Source organism: Rattus rattus, chromosome X, assembly GCF_011064425.1.
Source record: "Rattus rattus isolate New Zealand chromosome X, Rrattus_CSIRO_v1, whole genome shotgun sequence".
In the NCBI taxonomy this organism is placed as follows: domain Eukaryota; kingdom Metazoa; phylum Chordata; class Mammalia; order Rodentia; family Muridae; genus Rattus; species Rattus rattus.
The window spans coordinates 87,964,278-87,984,645 of NC_046172.1; the positions used below are offsets into that span (position 1 = coordinate 87,964,278).

At 37.9% G+C, this 20,368-nt stretch overlaps 1 protein-coding gene across 1 annotated transcript; it reads right to left on the minus strand.

The window, feature by feature from the left end:
- Positions 1-5,265: 5,265 nt before the first annotated feature.
- On the minus strand, positions 5,266-7,939 carry LOC116889391 (melanoma antigen preferentially expressed in tumors-like). Its single transcript, XM_032890492.1, has 3 exons — positions 7,641-7,939; positions 6,553-7,134; positions 5,266-5,779 (listed from the first exon to the last, which is right to left on the minus strand). Exons 1-3 carry the CDS (start codon positions 7,937-7,939, stop codon positions 5,266-5,268), a joined length of 1,395 nt encoding a protein of 464 aa, XP_032746383.1.
- Positions 7,940-20,368: the final 12,429 nt, after the last annotated feature.

Consider the following 20,368-nt stretch of genomic DNA (forward strand, 5'->3'; position numbering starts at 1 on the left):
TCATAGATAGGGGGAGCTGAGCTATTTATGTTTGATGGTTGTCGAAGAAAGCAAAGTCAGTTTTGTTCAGAACTAGCAGGTTCCTCCTGCCCTGGTTGATGATCCCACAACTACGTGTATCTGCAGTACTAAAAGAATTCAGCGGGTCAGAATAAATGCATAATTAATTATAGGAGGATCAGAAGTTGGAAGGGAGATTTGTTGGGGTTCTGGGTGAGAGAGTTCAATGAGGAAGTGAAACATGAGGGGTATGTTCAAGATACATAATACACATGTGAAATTTTGGAAGAATATTTAAGAATTATGAAGAATAGGAAGCAAAATATTTTAAAGTGACAAAAATAAACCATAATGTACAATCAAAAGGCAAACTATAGTAGAAGTTCATTAGATTAAAAATATTTCATCATTCAGCATTGTTTATATGGCAGAGTAGATTTGAACTCTTATTCATACATGTTTCATTCATACAGGTATCATATGGCAAAAATTTTCACTATTAGAACCATAGTGACATGACTTTGAACTCCATATCCTGCTGTACTGACCTTCAGAGGGTCAGGATTCCCTGTGTGTGGCATCAAGCCCAGTCTAAAAGCATTCTCTATCAATTGGTCTTGCTACATCCTCCCATTTGAGCCGTGTCTTTACAACAGACTGTTATTGCCCATCCACACCTCTCTTGTTAGAAAGCTTCTAAATGTATAGCATTTGTAATTGGCCTGTTATTAACGAACAAAATAATTCTCCATTCTACGTTTCCAACTTAAACAAACTCTCTCTCTCTCTCTCTCTCTCTCTCTCTCTCTCTCTCTCTCTCTCTGTGTGTGTGTGTGTGTGTGTGTGTGTGTGTGTGTGTGTGTGTGTTTTATCCTTGTAACATGGTGGGAAATAAATTTTTTCCAAATAAGTATAAACACATAAGTGACAGTCAACCTTTTCACTCTGAAGCTTCTTTATCCTTCAGACACTGTTACTCTACTGGAGTAATTATATTTGTTTTGTGTTAATAATGCATTTAAAAAATAAGTCTTCTAGTATGGGGGAAAACATTCTGCTGATTGCACTTGTTGCACCAACCAACAGCAATAGAGGGGCTCAGTTATACATTACCAGTCAATAATTAGGATATGGTATTTTTAACAATTGGTTTTAATCATTCCTCATCTCAGAAGTCACTTAGGTAATATTTTAAATTGTCTAGAAACAAAGAATTGAAAGCCACTTCTTACAAAAGGAATTCACATTGTCAGTGCAAGAATGGAATTTCTAATTACATGTTTATTGTGTGTTCTCGTTTTTATCTCAGGATGCAGTGTTAGAGCCAAAGTGTAGCATAAAAGGAACTCTTCCAACCTTGCTTACTGTCAAGTATCATCCTACTGTTAAATTCATCAGAATGGGAACAGAGTGTAGGTAAACAGCAGTCAGTAAGAGCAATATTGAAAAAAGTATAAACCAGGAGTATTAAGAAACAGGGGAGCATAATCTCAGTAACATCTTGTTAAATGTGAAATACCAAATAAAGAAAGAAGAAAAAAGGAAAGAAATGCTGCAGACAAGCAATATAAGGCAATTGTTTATTATATGGGCATTTTTGTAGATATTTCAAATTTCATGCACATTAGTATCATAATACAAGCAATATGACAAATATGAATAAATCACTAATTTTTCATTTGCTTTTACATACTTGAAATATATCACAAAGGAAATATTATATATGAATTATATATCATTTGAACATGCCATAATTCCTAACTTGGAAATGTAATCTGTGACGAACAAAATTAAATCAGTAAAATGAATTTAACTGACCTACTAGATGTCTTATATTTGTCTACATTTTAAAAGGATATTGTGGGTACTAAAAGCAAAGTTCAGCTAATTTTCACTACTGTACCAAGTTAATATAAAAAATACAATGCTATCCTTTAATGCAAAGATAATGTAAATATGGTATTTGTTATTTTAACTTTTTCCTCTTTCTTTAAGAAGAAATATAAAGCCCTGTTCTCTGAACCCTCTGGGCCAAACCAAGCTGCTCGGAGCAGCCTACTAACCCAAGAGGGGCTCAATTTTCCTGCTTCCTTTCCACCACCTTTATCAGACCCAAGACCCCTGAAACATACATGTAAGCTTCTCTTCTCCCACCTTACCTGTTCCCTGAGCCTTCTGGGCCAAGCCAAGCCTCCCTGAGCAGCCTGCTATCCAAGAGAGACCTACATTCTCCTGTCACCTCTCTGCCCATGTTCATTGGACCTGAGGCTCCTGAAATATATAGACTTGCAAGTCTCAAACCATACAGTACAAGGATACCCGTGAGAGGCCTGCCACACCAGGATCATTGAGGCTCCCCCCTTCCAAATACCTATTACAACAAGAATATCTAGGGACCAAAACCATCCAGACGGCTAAAGACCCTTGAAAGAAGACAATCAACAACAGCCAGGGCAGTATGATACCTCCAAAGCACATCTACCCCATTCCAGCAAGCCCTGAATATCCTAACACAGAAAAAGCACAAGAAAATGACCTTAAATCCAATCTTATAAAGATGATATAGGACTTTAATGAGGAAATGAATAAATCCCTTTTTAAAAAATACAGGAAAAATACAATCAAACAGATAGAGGTCTTTAAAGAGGTACAAATAAATCCCTCAAAGGCAAACGGGAAAATATAATCAAACAGATGAAGGAAATAAATAAAACTGTGCAAAACCTGAAAGTGGAAAAAGAAGCAATGAAGAAGACACAAACCGAGAAATCCTGGAGATGGAGAACCTAGGGAAGAGATCAGGAACAACAGATGCAAGCATCACCAACAGAACACAGGAGATGGAAGAGACTCACGGGCATAGAAGATACAACAGAAGATATTGATACATGAGTCAAGAAAAATGGTAAAGGTAAGAAACTCCTAACACAACACATCAAGGAAATACGGAACACTACTCAATGAAATACTGATTCACTATTAAAAACAAAGTTATCATGAATTTTTTGAAGGCAAATGGAAGAACATGAGAAACATCATCCCAATGAGGTAACTCAGTCCTCAAAGACATGCATAGCATATACTCACTTATAAGTGGATATTAGCCATAAAATATAGGTATCATGCTATAGTCCACAGACCCAAAGAAGCTAAATAAGAAGAAAGACTTGAAGTGAGGAAGCTTGAATCTCACTTAGAAGGGGGAATAAAATAGGCATAAGAGGCAAATGAAGGGATGGAAAAGGAGAAGCAGAGATTTGGGGAATGGCCAACCAATAACTTGCCCATCTTGAGATCCATCCCATGGGCAAGCTCTAATCCCTAACACTATTAATGGTACTCTGTTTTGCTTCAGACAGGAGAATGTTGTCCTCTGAGGTTCCACCCAGCAGCTGACTCAGACAGATGCAGACACCCACAGCCAACCAGTGGATGGAACTTGAGGACTCTTATGGAAGAACAGGAGGAAGGATTGTGGGCCCCGAAGGGGGTAGAAACTCCACAGGAAAACCAACAGAGTCAACTAACATGGACCCTTGGGGCTCTCAGAGTCTGAACCACTAACCAAAGAACATATCTGGGTTGGACCTAGGCCTCCCTGTACCTATGTTACAGATGTGCAGCTTCAGGTGGGTCCCGAACAACTGGAACCTGCAGGGGGAGCTATCCTAAAAGCTGTTGCCTGTCTGTGGGATATGTTCTTCTAGCTGGGCTGCCTTGTCTGGCCTCTGTGGGAGAGGAACTGCATAGTCTTGCAGAGTGCCAGGGTGGGGGAATACCTAGGGAACCCCCTCCTGATCAGAGAAGAAGGGTAGGAGTGTAGGAAGAAGGGCGGGTGACTGGGAGAGAGTCAGTGAGTGGGATGTAAAGCGAATGATTTAAAAAAAAACTAAATTAAATTTTAAAAAGATGCAGTCTAAACTCTCTCAACAAGAAAGCACTGAGCAATAACTATTACTAATTTTCAACTATTTCTCTTACTATGTCATTGAAATGCAGTTCTGTTGGAACTTGAACACATGTCAGGAACTAATATTCAACTTATGGACTTTTTACTATGTCTTTGAATGCATTATGTTATGGTTTCAACATAAGGATAGCATCATCCGTAAATTACTAATTGCTGACTTTATATTATTTGTTTCTTTGTAAGTCTTGGATGTCTAGGAGTATTGCACACATTCGGTGAGAATACAGCATAGTCAATAAAGCTGTTACCATGGAAAAGCAGCAGTACTGAATACTCAGGGCATGGTCCATTATGTTAGAAAATATATCCGCTGCATTAAGTGATGGTGACAGCTAGAAAAGAAATCAATTAGAAGAAGCATAGAAAATATTCTGAGATGGCTCCTAAATGTTACCCCTAAAAATTCATGTGATAACTCTTGATCCCCTCTAGTGGCTTTCTGGGCTATAGTAGAAGCTTTATTCTGGGCCCATTCAAGGAAATAATTCATTGTACTTGTGCTCTTGACTGATATACTGGAACCCTAGAACTCACATTTTTTCTCTCTGCTTCTTGGCCTTCATGAAGTAAGACGGCATTTCTATGCCACAGACTCTATACAATGCTCTAGCTACCCAGCCAATGTCCCAAAGTGAAGGGACTAACTAAGCAACCATACAATGAAACCTTTGCAAGTAAGAAAAAAGTCAATTATCTCTGGTATATTCCATGTCGGAGAACAGAGTAACAGACATAAAAGAATAAGCTCTTTGAAGAGGTGATAGTTGAGCCATGAACTGTTGAGTATAAAATCAACAATGGAGTTGCTTCCTATTGGAAAGTATATAACAAGAAAAGAAAAAGGCAAAATTTGAGTGTCCAAATGGGTAAATTAACATTACTATGTGGTGGTTTAAGAAACAGTAGAAGGATAAATCGAACATATAAACAAATGGATTACAAGAAGCTTCATAAAAGAGATTAGTTACCTCCTACTCTACAAACAAATCCAGGAAAAGTTGCATTGATATTAAAGTATTTATGAGTGGATGAAACATACAGCATACCATGATGTATTCATTGCATATCATATATCCCGCACTTTAGCCAGTAAGGTGAAGATCAAGAACAATAAAGAGACACACAGGGACTCTCAAAGTTCTCCATTTTCTTAGAGTTAATATTTTTAATCAATCATACTTCCTAACTTTAGTCTTCTATAAGAATCATACATCAGATTCTGGGTGCTCAAGAAAAGAATATTGAATAGTGAACAGGTCAAATATTTGGGTTGAAATTGGGTTAAACTTGGAAGTTTACTGAGAATAAGTGATCCAGTTCATGTCACTCCTCTTTGCTGCTTGTAGCATTATCTTCAGTTGTGTTTGGACATCAGCGAGCTTCTGCCGGTCTAAGCTGCCATGAAAATGCCATTGTTCATAGCAATGTATAGGGATAGGGTAAATCACATATTTCAGTTCCATCAAGGGTGTTAAGTAATGAAGAATTCTCATGAGCATAGGCATTGAAATGGGATTAGAGACAAAGCTAATCACGCGGAGATGGGAACACTTAGATAGGGCTGGCAGAATAGCAGAGAGTACAGCATCCGTTAAATGGCAATGATTTATGGCCAAATGCTGCAAGGTATCTGAGAGTTTCTGCAAAAGAATCTGAAAAGGCCCACAATCATCCCAGTACATTGGGTTGTTACTAAGATTCAACAGCTTTAGGTGGGTGGCCTGAACACTCTGGGATAAAAATTTGAGATCTCTGTAAGAAATATCACAGAACGGTAGATACAAGAAATCCAAATTAGGTGGTAAGGCTCTGTGGAGAGAAAAGAAAAAATAAGATGAATGTCAGGTGAAGCACAGCAGCCCGAGGAATCTAGAATAAGCAGTTTTGCACACATTCATCGCAGCAGCTAACAATAGTGGATTTAATTCACTCCATAGATGTGTGACTCTGAGAAGTCTCTTTTGTATTCTCAGAATTTGTATCCTGGGGAATTTTCACAGTATGTTATGATACAAGTTCATGCCAAAGATTTAGTGGAAAATAAATTTAGTGGAAAATTAATCTACTTTGCAATTATAACACAATCAAATGTGGGACTAGTTCACCCGCTTGGAAGAGATAGAACGGAAGGAGCAACCAACTGGAAAGCTCCTTTGGCCAGTCCATAAATGGCGTCTCCTACATTCTGGCTGAACCTTGGAGATTTCAATTAGGAAAACCATCTGACATCCGTCTATGGGTATATGGCTATAAGTACGTGCACCTGTGACACAACATAAAGTCTTCCAGTTCCCCCTCTTCATCTCTCCACTGCTAGAGAAGGACTGTGTTGTTCTTCTCCCCTTTATATTTCTGGACTGAGCACAGTACCTATCAGTGCTGCTGACTAAGGTTCTTGAAACCCTGTTCTCTCAGACTGTGAGAGACGCTTTCTGGCATGGCTACTTTCAGACTCTCAAGAGGACAGAGATGGAAGGGATAAAGAGGTTTGGATGCTCTCGGGGAACAGTAGCAATGATTTCCCCTCTGTCTCCACAGTCAGCTCAGGAACCACAGGTCCACACATATTCCAACTCCCTCACCTGAGGAGGCTGTCCAGATGATCTGTGAGGCTAAAGGAAGACAGGTTGAGCTCTTTTAGGCAGTTCATCCTCCCAAGATAGTTGAGGAACACTCGGAAGACTTTCCCATGCAAAGATCGAAAAGTGATTTTAGAGAGACTCAGACTGTCCAGATAGACCATGTGGGCCAGAAGAGTGGTAACCTCACTCAGTGAAGCCTGATCAACTGCCAGGTTCTGGATGCACGCTAGATCGAGGAACTTCAGAGCATGTTTGGCGTAAACAAATCTATCAATTTGTAGATCTCGGCAGCAGAGGTGCAAAGACCCTGAGCTCTGCTCAACTTTATTCAGAAGCAAAGCAAAAAATTCCCTTTCTCTCAAGGTACCATCAAGGGAAAGGTCTACTAGTAGTTCCATTGGCTGCCTTAAGGACTGACTCTCAGGCTTTAGGTCTACAATGCTGCACTGGCTTTCTAACTTCAGAATAGAGCGAACAGAGTGAGTACAGCCATGAAAACAAGTTGGAGATCTGATACCAAATTCAGGGCATGTTGTCCTGCAGTCAACACCCTGCCTCACGTCTAGGATCCTCAATTTAGGACTCCTATAGGGAAAAGAGAAGATAGGACATCTAAGATATATGCAAAATTTCTAAAATATATATATGTATATGTATACATATATATTTTTTATGTATGTCAGTACACAAATTTTAAGGTAAAATCTCACAGGATCAACAATGGCATGTGGGGACTTGGTCAGCACTTTTTATGTCAAATACCAACAAGCCTGTCTCATGAAAATTCAACCTCCTTTAATTATTTCCCCCATCTTTATTCACCTTAATTCCTTTCCAGTGCTTAAGTTAGAGTCTTTCTCCCATGTAACAATACCTGCTATGTAAACCCATCAATTGTACCCTCAATAACATAGATTTCATAATGAACATTGAGTCATGAGTATATTAGCCTTTAATATATTGGCCAAGTGTTGGGCTAAAAGCTTAGATAAATCTTCAGTATTCATTAGCTACTGCCTCTGAGAGAGTAATGGTCTGCAGCACAACCTCCCCTGTGTCTTTAACTACTTCTTTATTATATATAAGGCTTACCTAGAAGAACAGTCCCGGCAGGAAAGAGCTGAAAATTCTCAATCATGGCTTTCAGGAGTTCACGTTGGGGCTCCTGCACACTTAATGTTCCAATGTGGAGGCAAGTAAAGGGCCAAACCTTCACCATTGCTGTCAGTGTCTTCCTGTATCCTCCCATGAAGGCAGCAGAGAACAAGGGAACAAAAAGCTCCCTTGGGATCTCCCCCAGGGAATGAATTGCTACAGGCTCGTTGCTCAGTAGACTCTGTATAGCAAGATCCAAAAGCGAAGATGGGTCCCTTTCATCCATCATCATAAACCTATATCAGGGTGAGAGATATTTATAAGTACTAAGAAGATATTCATAGACTCTTCTTTAAAACAAATGTGAGAAATGGAGAAAACATATCAGTTGTACAATAAATTTGTGATGAAAACAAACTTCTAGAAACCTCTACTGTACATATAGTTTAGAAACTATTTTTTCTGAGTATACAAAGGTTTGTCTGTATATACGCAAACATGTTTATGTGTGTGCATATAAAAGACTACCATTAGAAATCAACAGTCAGTAGAAGGCAGTGTCAGTTGCCTATCTACCTGGCACCCAATATGTCCTCTAGAAAAAGACAAGGCATTAAGAATGAAATTGTAAATATACATGATATTCACACAATCATCATTATCTTGGAAGCAGAAAGCAACAAAACATCAAAATAACAAATGCTCGAATTACCCTAGATGCACAGAACACATGAAACTCCAGAAGGATGACCAAAATGCAGATGCTTCACTCCTTCTTTAAAAGGGGAACAAGAATACCCTTGTCAGGGAATAGGGAGGCAAAGATTAAAACAGACACAGAAGGAACACCCATTCAGAGCCTGCCCGACATGTGGCCCATACATATACAGCCACCCAATTAGACAAGATGGATGAAGCAAAGAAGTGCAGGCCGACAGGAACCAGATGGAGATCTCTCCTGAGAGACACAGCCAGAATACAGCAAATACAGAGGCGAATGCCAGCAGCAAACCACTGAACTGAGAATAGGACCCCCGTTGAAGGAATCAGAGGGGGAACTGGAAGAGCTTGAAGGGGCTCGAAACCCCATATGTACAACAATGCCAAGCAACCAGAGCTTCCAGGGACTAAGCCACTACCTAAAGACTATACATGGACTGACCCTGGGCTCCAACTGCATAGGTAGCAATGAATATCCTAGTAAGAGCACCAGTGGAAGGGGAAGCCCTGGGTCCTGCTAAGACTGAACCCCCAGTGAACGTGACTGTTGGGGGGAGGACAGTAATGGGGGGAGGATGGGGAGGGGAACAGCCATATAGAAGGGGATGGGGAGGGGTTAGGAGGAAGTTGGCCTGGAAACCGGGAAAGGGAATAACAATTGAAATGTAAATAAGAAATACCCAATTTAATAAAGATGGAGGGGAAAAAAGTTATCAATGAGAAAAAGATAAAAATTTCAGACAGTCCTACTCCATCACCCATACACTTCGGGTAATGAAGCAGACAGACAAAAACTGCAAGGAATACAAACAGAAGAGATTTAATTAGGGACTTCAATTTGACATAAAACCACAGATGGAAAGATTGTGTTCAAAACAAGCCTAAAATATGAAAACTATGTTCCAATGCTAAAGGAAGCAGCTACCATTTAGAGAAAGGACTCTATTAAAAAGTCCAATTCAAATGGCTAATCCTCTCTCTCATATTTCAAAACCAAAAAGTAGTCAAACTGGAAACTGACCAGTGAGTCCTCTCGGCTCTGGAAAGAATGCAAAGCTGAGAATTGAGGGTAAAACAAGCATAGTTGTATATGATAAATGTAAGTCTGAGACAACTGTGAAATGACACAGCGACTCCCATTCAGACAATGTGATTAATACAAGCTGGCAACTAAATGAATGGCATTAAGTGACAGATATGAATGATCTGAAAATTCACTGACAACAACAAAGCTTAAGGCGAAAGATGAAAGCAGTGATGGAAAAAGGAAGCATGGCCAGACACTTTGGTAATGAGAAGAAAAGACACAAGAGCAGGAAAAAAGACTCTTGGAATATAGAAGAAATAAAATCAGAGTATTCATAACCTTTCTCCATACCACAAAAATGGTAAGTGCCAGAACATAGAATGATAAGAAATTATAAAAGAAAATAATGAAATATCATACAAATGAGCAAAATTCCGAGCAAAACAATTTAAAACCATCAGAAAATAAACATTCTGGTTCTTGTCACATACCTAGTATAGGGCACTTTACTCTCAGCCCTTACACACTCAGACACCGTCCTTGGATAGAATAACTTGTCGACTAAAATAAATATTTTCCTGGTCAAAGGCAAAAAAAGAATTATATTAACTTGCGGCTTCTTTGGATTGCAATCCCAAGAGACACAACATTCAAGCAATCCTGAAAAAAAACGTGTTTCAAGGTTCTAAACCTGGGCTCTTTTTACAGCTTGTGAAGCAAGAGAGTTTAATTGTGTCCCCTTTGTCAACAGCTGTGATTCTTTTGTTTGAAGTAAAAGTTCCACTTGCTTGTAAGAAAGGGGCTGGGCGCTCTCATGCAGCAAGAACGATAATACCACAAACTGTTGCAAACGCTAGTGAAATTTGTTTCAAATGTTGAATTTCATGTTAGTATCCAAGGTCAGCCTGTTCTGTGAATATTTAAATGCTGAATATTCAAATATTCAAACAGAGTAGCTGAAAATATTAGTTGTAGACGTGCCTGAAGTCTGGTTTAACAACGCTTCAAAATTCCATTTTAAGGGTTCCAAAGCAATGATTTTATTTTTCCCTTACAAGGCCAGTATCAAAAAATGTCTATTCTCCCTGAGTAGATACATAAGTCTAGTTCAAATGTGAAATGTTTGCAATTTGTGGAATTAAACAATGTGATGGCAAAGTTCTTCCATGAAAGAATACACATGACGAGATAAGTGGAAAGGAAGCCACACAAGAAAGGACTTATTCCTCACCAATTCCCCACACACACACAAATGCTAGAAAACCTCTGTATTGACTACATCATGTTACTTCTGGAAGAAGAGAAAAATGGGAGCTAGAGAGATGGTTCAGCAGTTAAGTAAAAGAATTGGCTTTTCTTTCAGAGCCACGTTTGATTCCCAGCATCCGCATGGTAGCTTGCAACCATCTGTGCCTTGAGTTTTAGGGGATCTAAAACCCTTTCTAACCTCTATGGGCACTATGCATGCACAGGTGCACAGGCATAGGCAAGAAGTGAAATAAAAAAATTAAAAGAATAGACAACCCAATGGAATAGCCTAAAAATAAATGTTAACACCAATGTAAGTAAGTGTATAATAAACAAAGGGAAGGATGCTCTATTTAGAATAAAATTTAAAGTAGATCCATAAAATGTGCCATTTACATTATATACCATAGGTTAAAGATTTAAACAAACAGTAAAGCCAAGGGCTAAAGAGATGCTTCAGAGATGGTTATGAGGACTGAGTTCGCTTCTTAGCACCCACAAGGTCACAACCACCTATATAACGCCAGTTCCAGGGATTTCAATGTCTTTCTTCTGGCCTCCAAGGACATCAGCCCTCCAAGGACATCAGCCCTCCAAGGACATCAGCCCTCCAAGGACATCAGCCCTCCAAGGACATCAGGCAAACACACGATGCACACACATCCATTCAGGAAAAACACCCATAAACATAAAATAGAAGTAATTTTAAAAGAAGTTTAACCACACAGCTTCTTGAAGAAAATATGACAACTCTTCTTTAATCTCACCGGAGCAAAGAGCTTTTTAAATAGCACTCAAATTCTAGAGGCAATGAGAGAAAGCAATAAGGAATTTGGTCACATTAACATGAAATCAATTCAAAATACAAAAATGACAATAGATCAAAAGGCAACAGAAAAATTTCAAAGACCAGTATATATCTCAAACAATTGGATAATGTACTAATTATCCACAGAACTCTAAAACTGAAAGACAATGGACCAAAGACATTGGTATGAAAATCTGGAAGATGTGAATTATTAATTAATATAATAATGTAAAAGCACAATCTACAAACAATAAATGCCAAATTTTAATGACAGCTAGATACATATATATAAAAACAATCATATGCATATCATTTAATTCATGCCACTTATAGGCAGCATACTCTGTGAATGGGGCTATGAGAAAACAGTAATTCTTATACATTTCTACTGTAAATGAAAACTAGTAAAATGTTTCCAGGAAAAATTTTAACTGCCTAACAAAACTACATATGGTCATAAATTTGACCCAACAATTCTGCCGCTGGACATATCCTATGGAGACCTTTTCCATACAAAAATAGATATGCCTAAAGATACCCATAGAAACAATATTTATAATTTCAAAACATAGGTGAATATTTAAATAAAATACAGCATTGTCATACAAATGTTTCTAATTCAAATATGAAAAAGAAAAATGAAAATCTATATGAAATGGTAGGGTGTCATTCCTATAAATGTTAATCAAAAACTTGAAAGTAAGAAGGATGAAATGTGTGTTACCTTTAACGTAAAAGGGCACTATAACAAAGTGTGCAACTTCCTTTTTGAAAAATAAGTACAGAAGAGAATAGTCCCGAAACTGACTGATAAATAAGAGAAGGTTCAAAATCTCTTTCGGGCAAATGATCAGTCATACAATTAAGAGTGCAGACACTCGGGGTTGGGGATTTAGCTCAGTGGTAGAGCGCTTGCCTAGGAAGCGCAAGGCCCTGGGTTCGGTCCCCAGCTCTGAAAAAAAAAGAACAACAACAACAACAACAAAAAGAGTGCAGACACTCGAACACAAGCTTAACACTTTCACCAGAGAAGCGGTATGCACAGCAACATAAGAAACTTTCCAGTTCATAATCACCCAAAATATATATGTGTGAGTGTTATATGAAAACCAGCATGGTGTACATTATGTAAAAACATTAATGAGACAAAATAAAATTGTCAGAATTTTGAAAATAAGTGACTGACCAAGAGTCCTCAAATGTGTCTGAGTTGTGAATCCAGTGAAGATTGAAGGCCTATCTCTCTGAATGAGACTGTGGAAAAATGGTGATCAAATTCAATGAAATATCTGGAATAATGTCCTGGAATACAAGGAAAAAATACTGAAATTACTCACCAAATGCAAATGAAATTTATAGTTAAGTTATCCGCATATCTGCAATGTTAAACTCTTAGTTTTGGTAATCTTATACTTCTAGTTCCAGTAATCTTATACTTCTAGTTTTGGTAATCTCACTTTTTATAAAATGTTTACACATTAAGAAAATCTTTGTGAACACCTTCTTACAAGTCCAAATTATTGCAAAAAATATCAGGAATAAAATGTTAGGTATGGAAGCATACATCTGAAATTTCAGTATCAAGGCAGAAAGAGAAAGATCAGTGAATTTCAAGTCAATGAGCAGTTGCACAGTGACACTAAAAACAACCATCTTCCCTAAAGAACCCGTTACAGGAAATGAAATCACCCTTATTCACAGCAGGTACGTGGGCACGTATTTGCTCTTCCGGTGTGAAAAACTTTTTTTTAACAATATTAAATACAACAGAAATGGGGAAAGTATCTGGACAATTCAGTCCTTGCTGTGTTTAAAAGACTAGCACATAAAACTTAATGGCATATGAAACTAACATATAAATAAGAATATGATTCTTTGGAGTTGAGGTCTCACCACTTTCGTTATCCCAGTTGACACAGACCTCAAAATCTTCTCCACTGCCCAGGAAATGCCACCACGTCTGGTTAAGGAATATAAATCTTGGAAGATGGGGTGAAAGGACGTATGGTGAACTTTAAAGAGAAAGTAGGAAATGGTTAGTCACGTAATTGAAGCTACCTCCACCTCGGAAGAAATGAATGCACGAGATGCAAGCATTGAGCGATGATCACAGATTAATCCTTCTACGGTGCTCATTTAGTTCCAAACAAGTTTAGTAGATTCAAAGATGTTATTATGGGTTACCTAAGTGGGCAGATCCGGAGGTTGTTTTGGTTTGGGTTTTTTGTTTTTTTGTTTTTTGTTTTTTGTTTTTATTTTTTACTTTTCCACTCCCTCAGCAGTGTTAGCCGCCTGCTTTCAGAGAAGAGTTCATGGTAGTAGCACGCCTATAGTCTTTTGTGGCGGCTGCCCCCTCAACGTCCCCTCTTCCAACTTAAAGCGGCACTTCAGTAATTCTGATTAAGCGGAGTCAGCTGACTTGTCTCGACCCCTCCACGCCCTGCTCTACCTCAGAGACCCTAGCTTCATTGTAAATTTTCGAGACCAATGACCTGCTGCCGCAATATAAGTAGGTTTACATTATGTGCCTGACCGCCTGCCTGCCTTCGGGTTATGAGTTGGTGACTGGTGGTTAGGGGTTAAGTTTAAGGTTATGGTTAGTTACCAATTAATGAAAGAATGAACACCTATAAGTGAGACATAGCGATTGTCTGGGTACAGATTTAGCAGGCCAGGCCATACCTTATTGTGACATTTAGTGGACAAAGCCCTAATCATTTGTTGTTCACCTTTAATCCCACTACACTGATTCTATACTTTTTAATTCTTCTCTACACTACCATCCAATCAAATATATCTCTCATCATCACCACCAACAACAACAAAAACTAAGCTCAAATTCCAGCAGAGTAAAAATCTGCACCTACCTCGTATTCCAAATTTGTATCAGATGTGCACAGTTTAGTCTTCCTGTGGGTCCCCTGAGAATTGGAGTGGGGGGTTGTCCCTGACTCTGTTGCCTGCCTTTGGATCTCCTTCCTCCTACCTGGACAGCCTGTTTGGGCCTCAGTGGGAGAGGATGTGCCCAGTCTGGCTGGAACTAGGTGTCTCGGGGTGGGGTGGTACTCAAGAAGGGGTTCCCCTGTCTGAGGAGAAGGGGAGGGGTTAATGGAGAGAGATTTTCAAGGGCCATACTGGGAACAGAGGAGGGAGGGGCCTGCAACTGGGATGTAATGTGAGTAAATTATGGAAAAATATAAAGTGGACATACAAATACATTGAAACCACATAAGGCTATGAATAGGATACATTGGGCTAATGAAAATCTATCTAAGATTCAGCACAACCACTTGACAGTGCTGAAATGTTGATAATTATAATAAATATAATTGGGTACATGGTACCAAAATGCTGAGTGAGAAAGTCTGTCTCATTCTCACTTTTTACTTCTTGAAGAATTTACTTTTTATTTCCACATACTCACCTGAACCTAAACACCAGACTACAAGCCTGTCAATATCAACTGTCAGAAGAATTATGAAGAAAATATATAAACTGTCATGAAATAGTATCTCTCTTTTATTTAGTGAGTTGAACTGCTGACATTGTCCAGAAAACAGATCTCTTTAAAATATTTTTAAAACTGGGAGGTGAGCTGGTAAGGTGGCTTAATGTAAAGATATTTGATTCCAAGCCTGGAGTCTCAGGAGTGGAAGGATAGAATCTGCTCTCACATGCTGTCCTCTGACCTACCCCCCCCTCACCCACCCACTCATACACACACAGATGAATGTTTGTTTGTAAAGAAGTCATAATTAGCCTGCTCTCCCTACTTCCAAAGAACAGACATTGGACAAACCTAACGTCACTAATTTCTGTGATGAATTCCAAATAGAAAAAGAAAACAGGACGGTCGGGTCGAGGCTCACTTGTGCTGTGATCGATGAGAATCAGGGAGATGATAATAAGTTCAATGTTATTTTTAAGTGGAACATTGCTTATTGTAATTGACTAACACAGGAAATTCTGGAAAAATTAGGATTTCTTCTATTCACCTGTAGAGAACATCTAGCCTAATTGCATAAATGAGCTATTGTGAATGATTTCACAAGAAACTTACATGTACAAGTACTTCTGAAGGATATTAATTTAATGTACCTCAGATTCATACCTAGGAATGGACCTTGATTCAGTTATAAAAAAGAATTAAATCAGACCATGTGTAGGAGAATGTATAAAGTCTAGATATAATCATCTTAAATAAGGCAGAGAAATATCTTGTGTTTGTGTTATTTATGGATCCTATAGATTTATGGATTTTATAGCGATACATACAATTTTATTTTTGCAAATACAAGTGAGACTGTCTTAGGGAGCCAAAGTTGGAGGTGGCAAGAGAAAAGAGGGAAATTTGCAGGAAAGTTTGTGATTAAGTCACATGATTTGTTCATATGACCATGCCTCACCAAGTATAATTACCGCATTCCAGTAAAAATTGCATTTAGAAAGAGCTACAAAGCTACCTCTTAAAAATAAAACACAGTGAAGTTTAATAACATTTCCCTGTTTTCATGGCTCTCAAAATAAATTTTGTTGGCTGGGCGGTGGTGATACAGGCCTTTAGCCAACCACTGCTTAGGAGGGAGTGGCAGGCGGATGTCCAAGTTCAATACCATTCTGATCTACAGAGTGGTTCCAGAGAAACCCTGTCTCGAAAAAAGAGTTTTGTTTAATCTTTTTAAGCTTCTTATGTGTATGAGTGCTCTGCCTGCATATGCCTATGTACCGCATGCATGCAGTACCGAACGAGACCAGAAGAGGGAGCTAGAGCAGAAGGGAGAGTTAGAGCCTCTGGGTTGGAGATACAAAGAAAGTGACCAGGTGGATGTTGAGAATCCAAATCTGGTCCTCTGAAGAGCAACCAGTGCTCTTACGTGCTGATCCCTCTCTCTAGCCCCTCAAAATAGTTTTAATAGTCATCTGACTCCTCCCTTCCCTCCCCCCCTCTCTCTCCTTTCCCTCTCTCTTTCACCAAGGATAATATCATGAATATTTTATTTTGACTTAATTATACTTTTCTTTATATCTTGGTGCAATAAATATAGTCCAATGAAAAAACTGTCAACAGATTACTTTTTTGTTTTTTGTTTTTTGGTTTTTTTAGAAAATTAGTGTTGTCAAACAATGAATATGGTCAGACTACCCATATTTTTTGTTTTCCCATTTTTATGTGTGTGTGTGTGTGTGTGTGTGTGTGTGTGTGTGTGTCCGTGTGTCTTTTTATGTGTATGGGTCCACATATGTATGCATGCATGTGTACTTGCATGTGCAATAGAGGCCTGAGGTTGAGGTGGGAAACCACTGTCCAACAGAATTCCACCTTATTCGTTGAAGCTGAGTTTCTCAGTCAAAGCCAAAGCTTGTTGCACCCAGGGATTCCCAACTTTGCCTTCAAAGGCTGGAACTACAGGCAGGTTGCCACAGCCAGCCAGCACTTACATGGAGGATGAGGATCTGAACTCCGATTGTCAAGTTTGTGAGGCAATGTCTTCAGCCCTCGAATCACTTTTGTGCCAGTATAAAATCTGATTTTCCTTTCTCAGTTTGAATAAATGTGTAGTCAGGCATGGTAGTACTTGACTTTAATCCCTTTAACTAGGAGGCAGAGACAGGTGAATCTGTATGATTCTGAGACTAGCTTGGTCTTCATAGTGAATTCCAGGTAAACCAGGGCTACACAGAGAGACTGTCTCAAAAAGCAGATATAGATAGATAGATAGATAGATAGATAGATAGATAGATAGATAGATACGATATCAGAGATCTTTTCCTTCTGAACCCTAAATATCAAATAATTTGGTGTGTTTTAACTTAGTGAAACGGGCCCAATATGCCAAGTACTTGGGAAACTGAAGCAAGAGGATTATAAATGTAATACCTGTCTAGAATGCAAAGTGACTTCCAAGCCAGCATGGAAAAAAAAAATCAAAACTCTGTCTTTAAAAAAATGAATTAAAAATACTTGGGGCTGTACCACACTGGGAGACAACCTGCCTAGCATGTGTGAGACCCAAAGTTCAATCTCCAGACCTGAAAAAAAACAGTCAGCAAGTAGCAATATACACAGCCAACTAAACAGGAGAAGCTTACTTTTCTACTTCAAAATTGTGTCTTAGATTCTATGCAATTTCAGTAAATGATAACGAGCTGCCAAAATCTGCATCTGACGTTTCAAAAAGTCCATTGTTTTAAGAAACCTTACTAAAGCTAGAAGCACCCATTGCACCTCACACGATAATAGTGGGAGACTTCAACACCCCACTCTCATCAATGGACAGATCATGGAAACAGAAAGTAAACAGACACACAGAGAAACTAACAGAAGTTATGAACCAAATGGATTTAACAGACATCTATAGAACATTTCATCATAAAACAAAAGAATATAACTTCTTCTCAACACCTCACAGTACCTTCTCCATTGCTTTACAATAGAAAACAAAATTGTTTTCATTGATTAGGCTGAAACCATTGAAAATTTTGACTCTCTGCTTGCCTCTAGTATGATGCAATCACAGCTTGGAGTTTTATAAACCCTACCCTGCCTTGCTTAGGACCAAGAGTTCCTTGTGGCAGAAGTCTACTCTCAGTTACCAGCTTTAATAAAAACCATTATTTTGCCTCGTGATGGTTCACAACTTTCTTACATGGACTGTAACAATAAATTTGAAGTTTTTTTTTCCCCAGGATGAATTCACCATAGATTCAGCATGAATGGGATTTGTATTTTTCTTGCCTTTAAAAATGAAATTAAATTTCTTTAAACTTTGAAATAATTGTAAATCCACATGTATGAATGCTTACATGTGCATGCATGTTTGGGCTATAGTAATGTATTATATATTAGAGTAAATGGTGGGTGAAAGGGCCTGGCAACCAAATGGCTGGATTATATAGGGAAGGCAGTTGGGGAACACAATCTAGGAACTGAGAAGTTTAGGACAGAGAGCAGGGTATGCCATGTATATGTGGTAATGGGTTTGGACTTCAGGATGCTGGAAGAATCTGTTTGGCATGGCCTCCTATTTATTTAGTAAATGATATATACAAAATAACTTCACATTTTGAACTTTTTATTAGGATATTATGTCTGAGGAACTAATGCTTCTAACACAAGTTTTACTAACTAGGTCCTTTTATGAGTTTCTGTCAGCAAGTATTATTTTGATATACCATGTTCCTTGGATACAGCCATTTTTGAGTCATAAAAGTCTTTGATCTTTAAACTTTCATGTTTTCTACTAAGATGTGTGCTGCCTTTCCTTCTTGGATGAGGCAATCTATTCCACAGTGGTGATTCCTAGCAGTGTACATGAAATCTAAACAGATATAAGGGAATGGGTTACTGTCATTCATAAAAATAGACAGTTTATCTTTCTGTTTATGGAATTTATTAGTGCTCTTACTTTTTATTTAAAGATGAAACACATACGTCTTCAAAACAGGCCAAATATATCCACTTCTTTCTTCACAAAATAGAAATAAGCCACCTTCTCTTCTTATTTTTCAGAAGTTCTATCTCCTCAGCTAATACAGATGGACTTCTTCTATCTTTTCATTTTAATATTTGTTATATACATTACCAACTTTGTACCTCAAAATCTTGAATTTAGTATCAAATTATTTAATAATCACTTGATTATGCTAATATACAAAAGTTCCCATCCTGTAGAACTTGACCAATAAATTATTGCAACAATAAAATATACTGAAGGAAAAAAAGAAATCCAATGTGCCCTTCACCCAATTTTAAGAAATGATAGCATCTTGCAAAATTATTGTATAATAATCAAGACATCTATACCAATAATGGATATTGATCTTAGTTTAGACATTTCCAATTTTTCGTAGGTATATCTGCATGGTTAGTTCTATGCTGTTTTAGCATATTTGCAGTTACATGTATCAACCATAAGGGATGGTAGGCTAAAATCCATTACCAAAATTACACTCACAGGTCACCCTTTTAGAAGTACACCTATCATCCTTTTATAACAACTCCCCATTCCTAACTACAGGAAACTACTAAACTAGCTTTATTGCTAAAGCCCTCCTCATTTCAAACCACACCAATTGGATCATATATTGTATATACTGAAATTCGTTTTTCATTTACTTAATGTCATAGAGAGACTCTTGCGTTTTTTGATTTTACTATGGGTTATTTAACCATTCACCCAATAAATAGCTACTGTGAAAAATAGTTTACAAGTAACTACTTGAATTTATTCTTTCGGGTCTATGATCTACATGTTTAATATTGAGGTTTTTGGTCTATACACTAATGTTTATTTTTGTACTTGTTTTGGGGTTTGGAGTCCAGGGACTTCCATGTAGCCCAGGCTGGTTTCAAACTCAGCTGCTGGGTGATTAAATTACAGACATGCACCAGCAGGCCTCATAGATTCCTATTTAAAATACTAAGATATTGCCAAACTACATTTCCAAAGGAGTTAAAACAGTTTACATTACCAATTAGCAATGCAAAAATGATTTAGTTTTTTATGTTTACCAAGCTAGGATGTTATTCTTTTGAATGTTTTCTACTCTAATATGGGCATAATGATCTCTCTTTTCCCATGGCATTACTGTTGTATTATTCAATTGGCCAATAATATCACATCATTTTTTGGTGTTTGTTAACTGTATGACCTCTTTGGAAAAGCTTTAGTACTATCTTTTGTTCATTTTAGTCTGGAATGTATTGTTTATTGTTCAGGTTTGAGAGTTAATTTTCTATATAGCAACATTTTTGTTGCATGGGTTTTATGTCATGCCCCTCCCAGTCTGTAACTTGTATTTTCACTTATTTTATCAAGTATTTCACAAAGAAAAGGGATTGTAATTTCAGAGTATTCCAGTTGCTGTACTAGTTCTTTATAACACGGTTTTTGAAGTCAAGTCAAATAATTTTTCTA

What these genes read in the sequence shown, in the direction of transcription:
- LOC116889391 (XM_032890492.1), bottom strand. Translation starts at nt 7,939, where the DNA reads ATGATGATGGATGAAAGGGACCCATCTTCGCTTTTGGATCTTGCTATA. An exon ending in GGGACTGTTCTTCTAGGTAA is followed by an intron (nt 7,135 to 7,640) that starts GCCTTATATATA and finishes TCCCTATAGGAG; the next exon opens with TCCTAAATTGAGGATCCTAG. An exon ending in CATCTGGACAGCCTCCTCAG is followed by an intron (nt 5,780 to 6,552) that starts GTGAGGGAGTTG and finishes TTCTCTCCACAG; the next exon opens with AGCCTTACCACCTAATTTGG.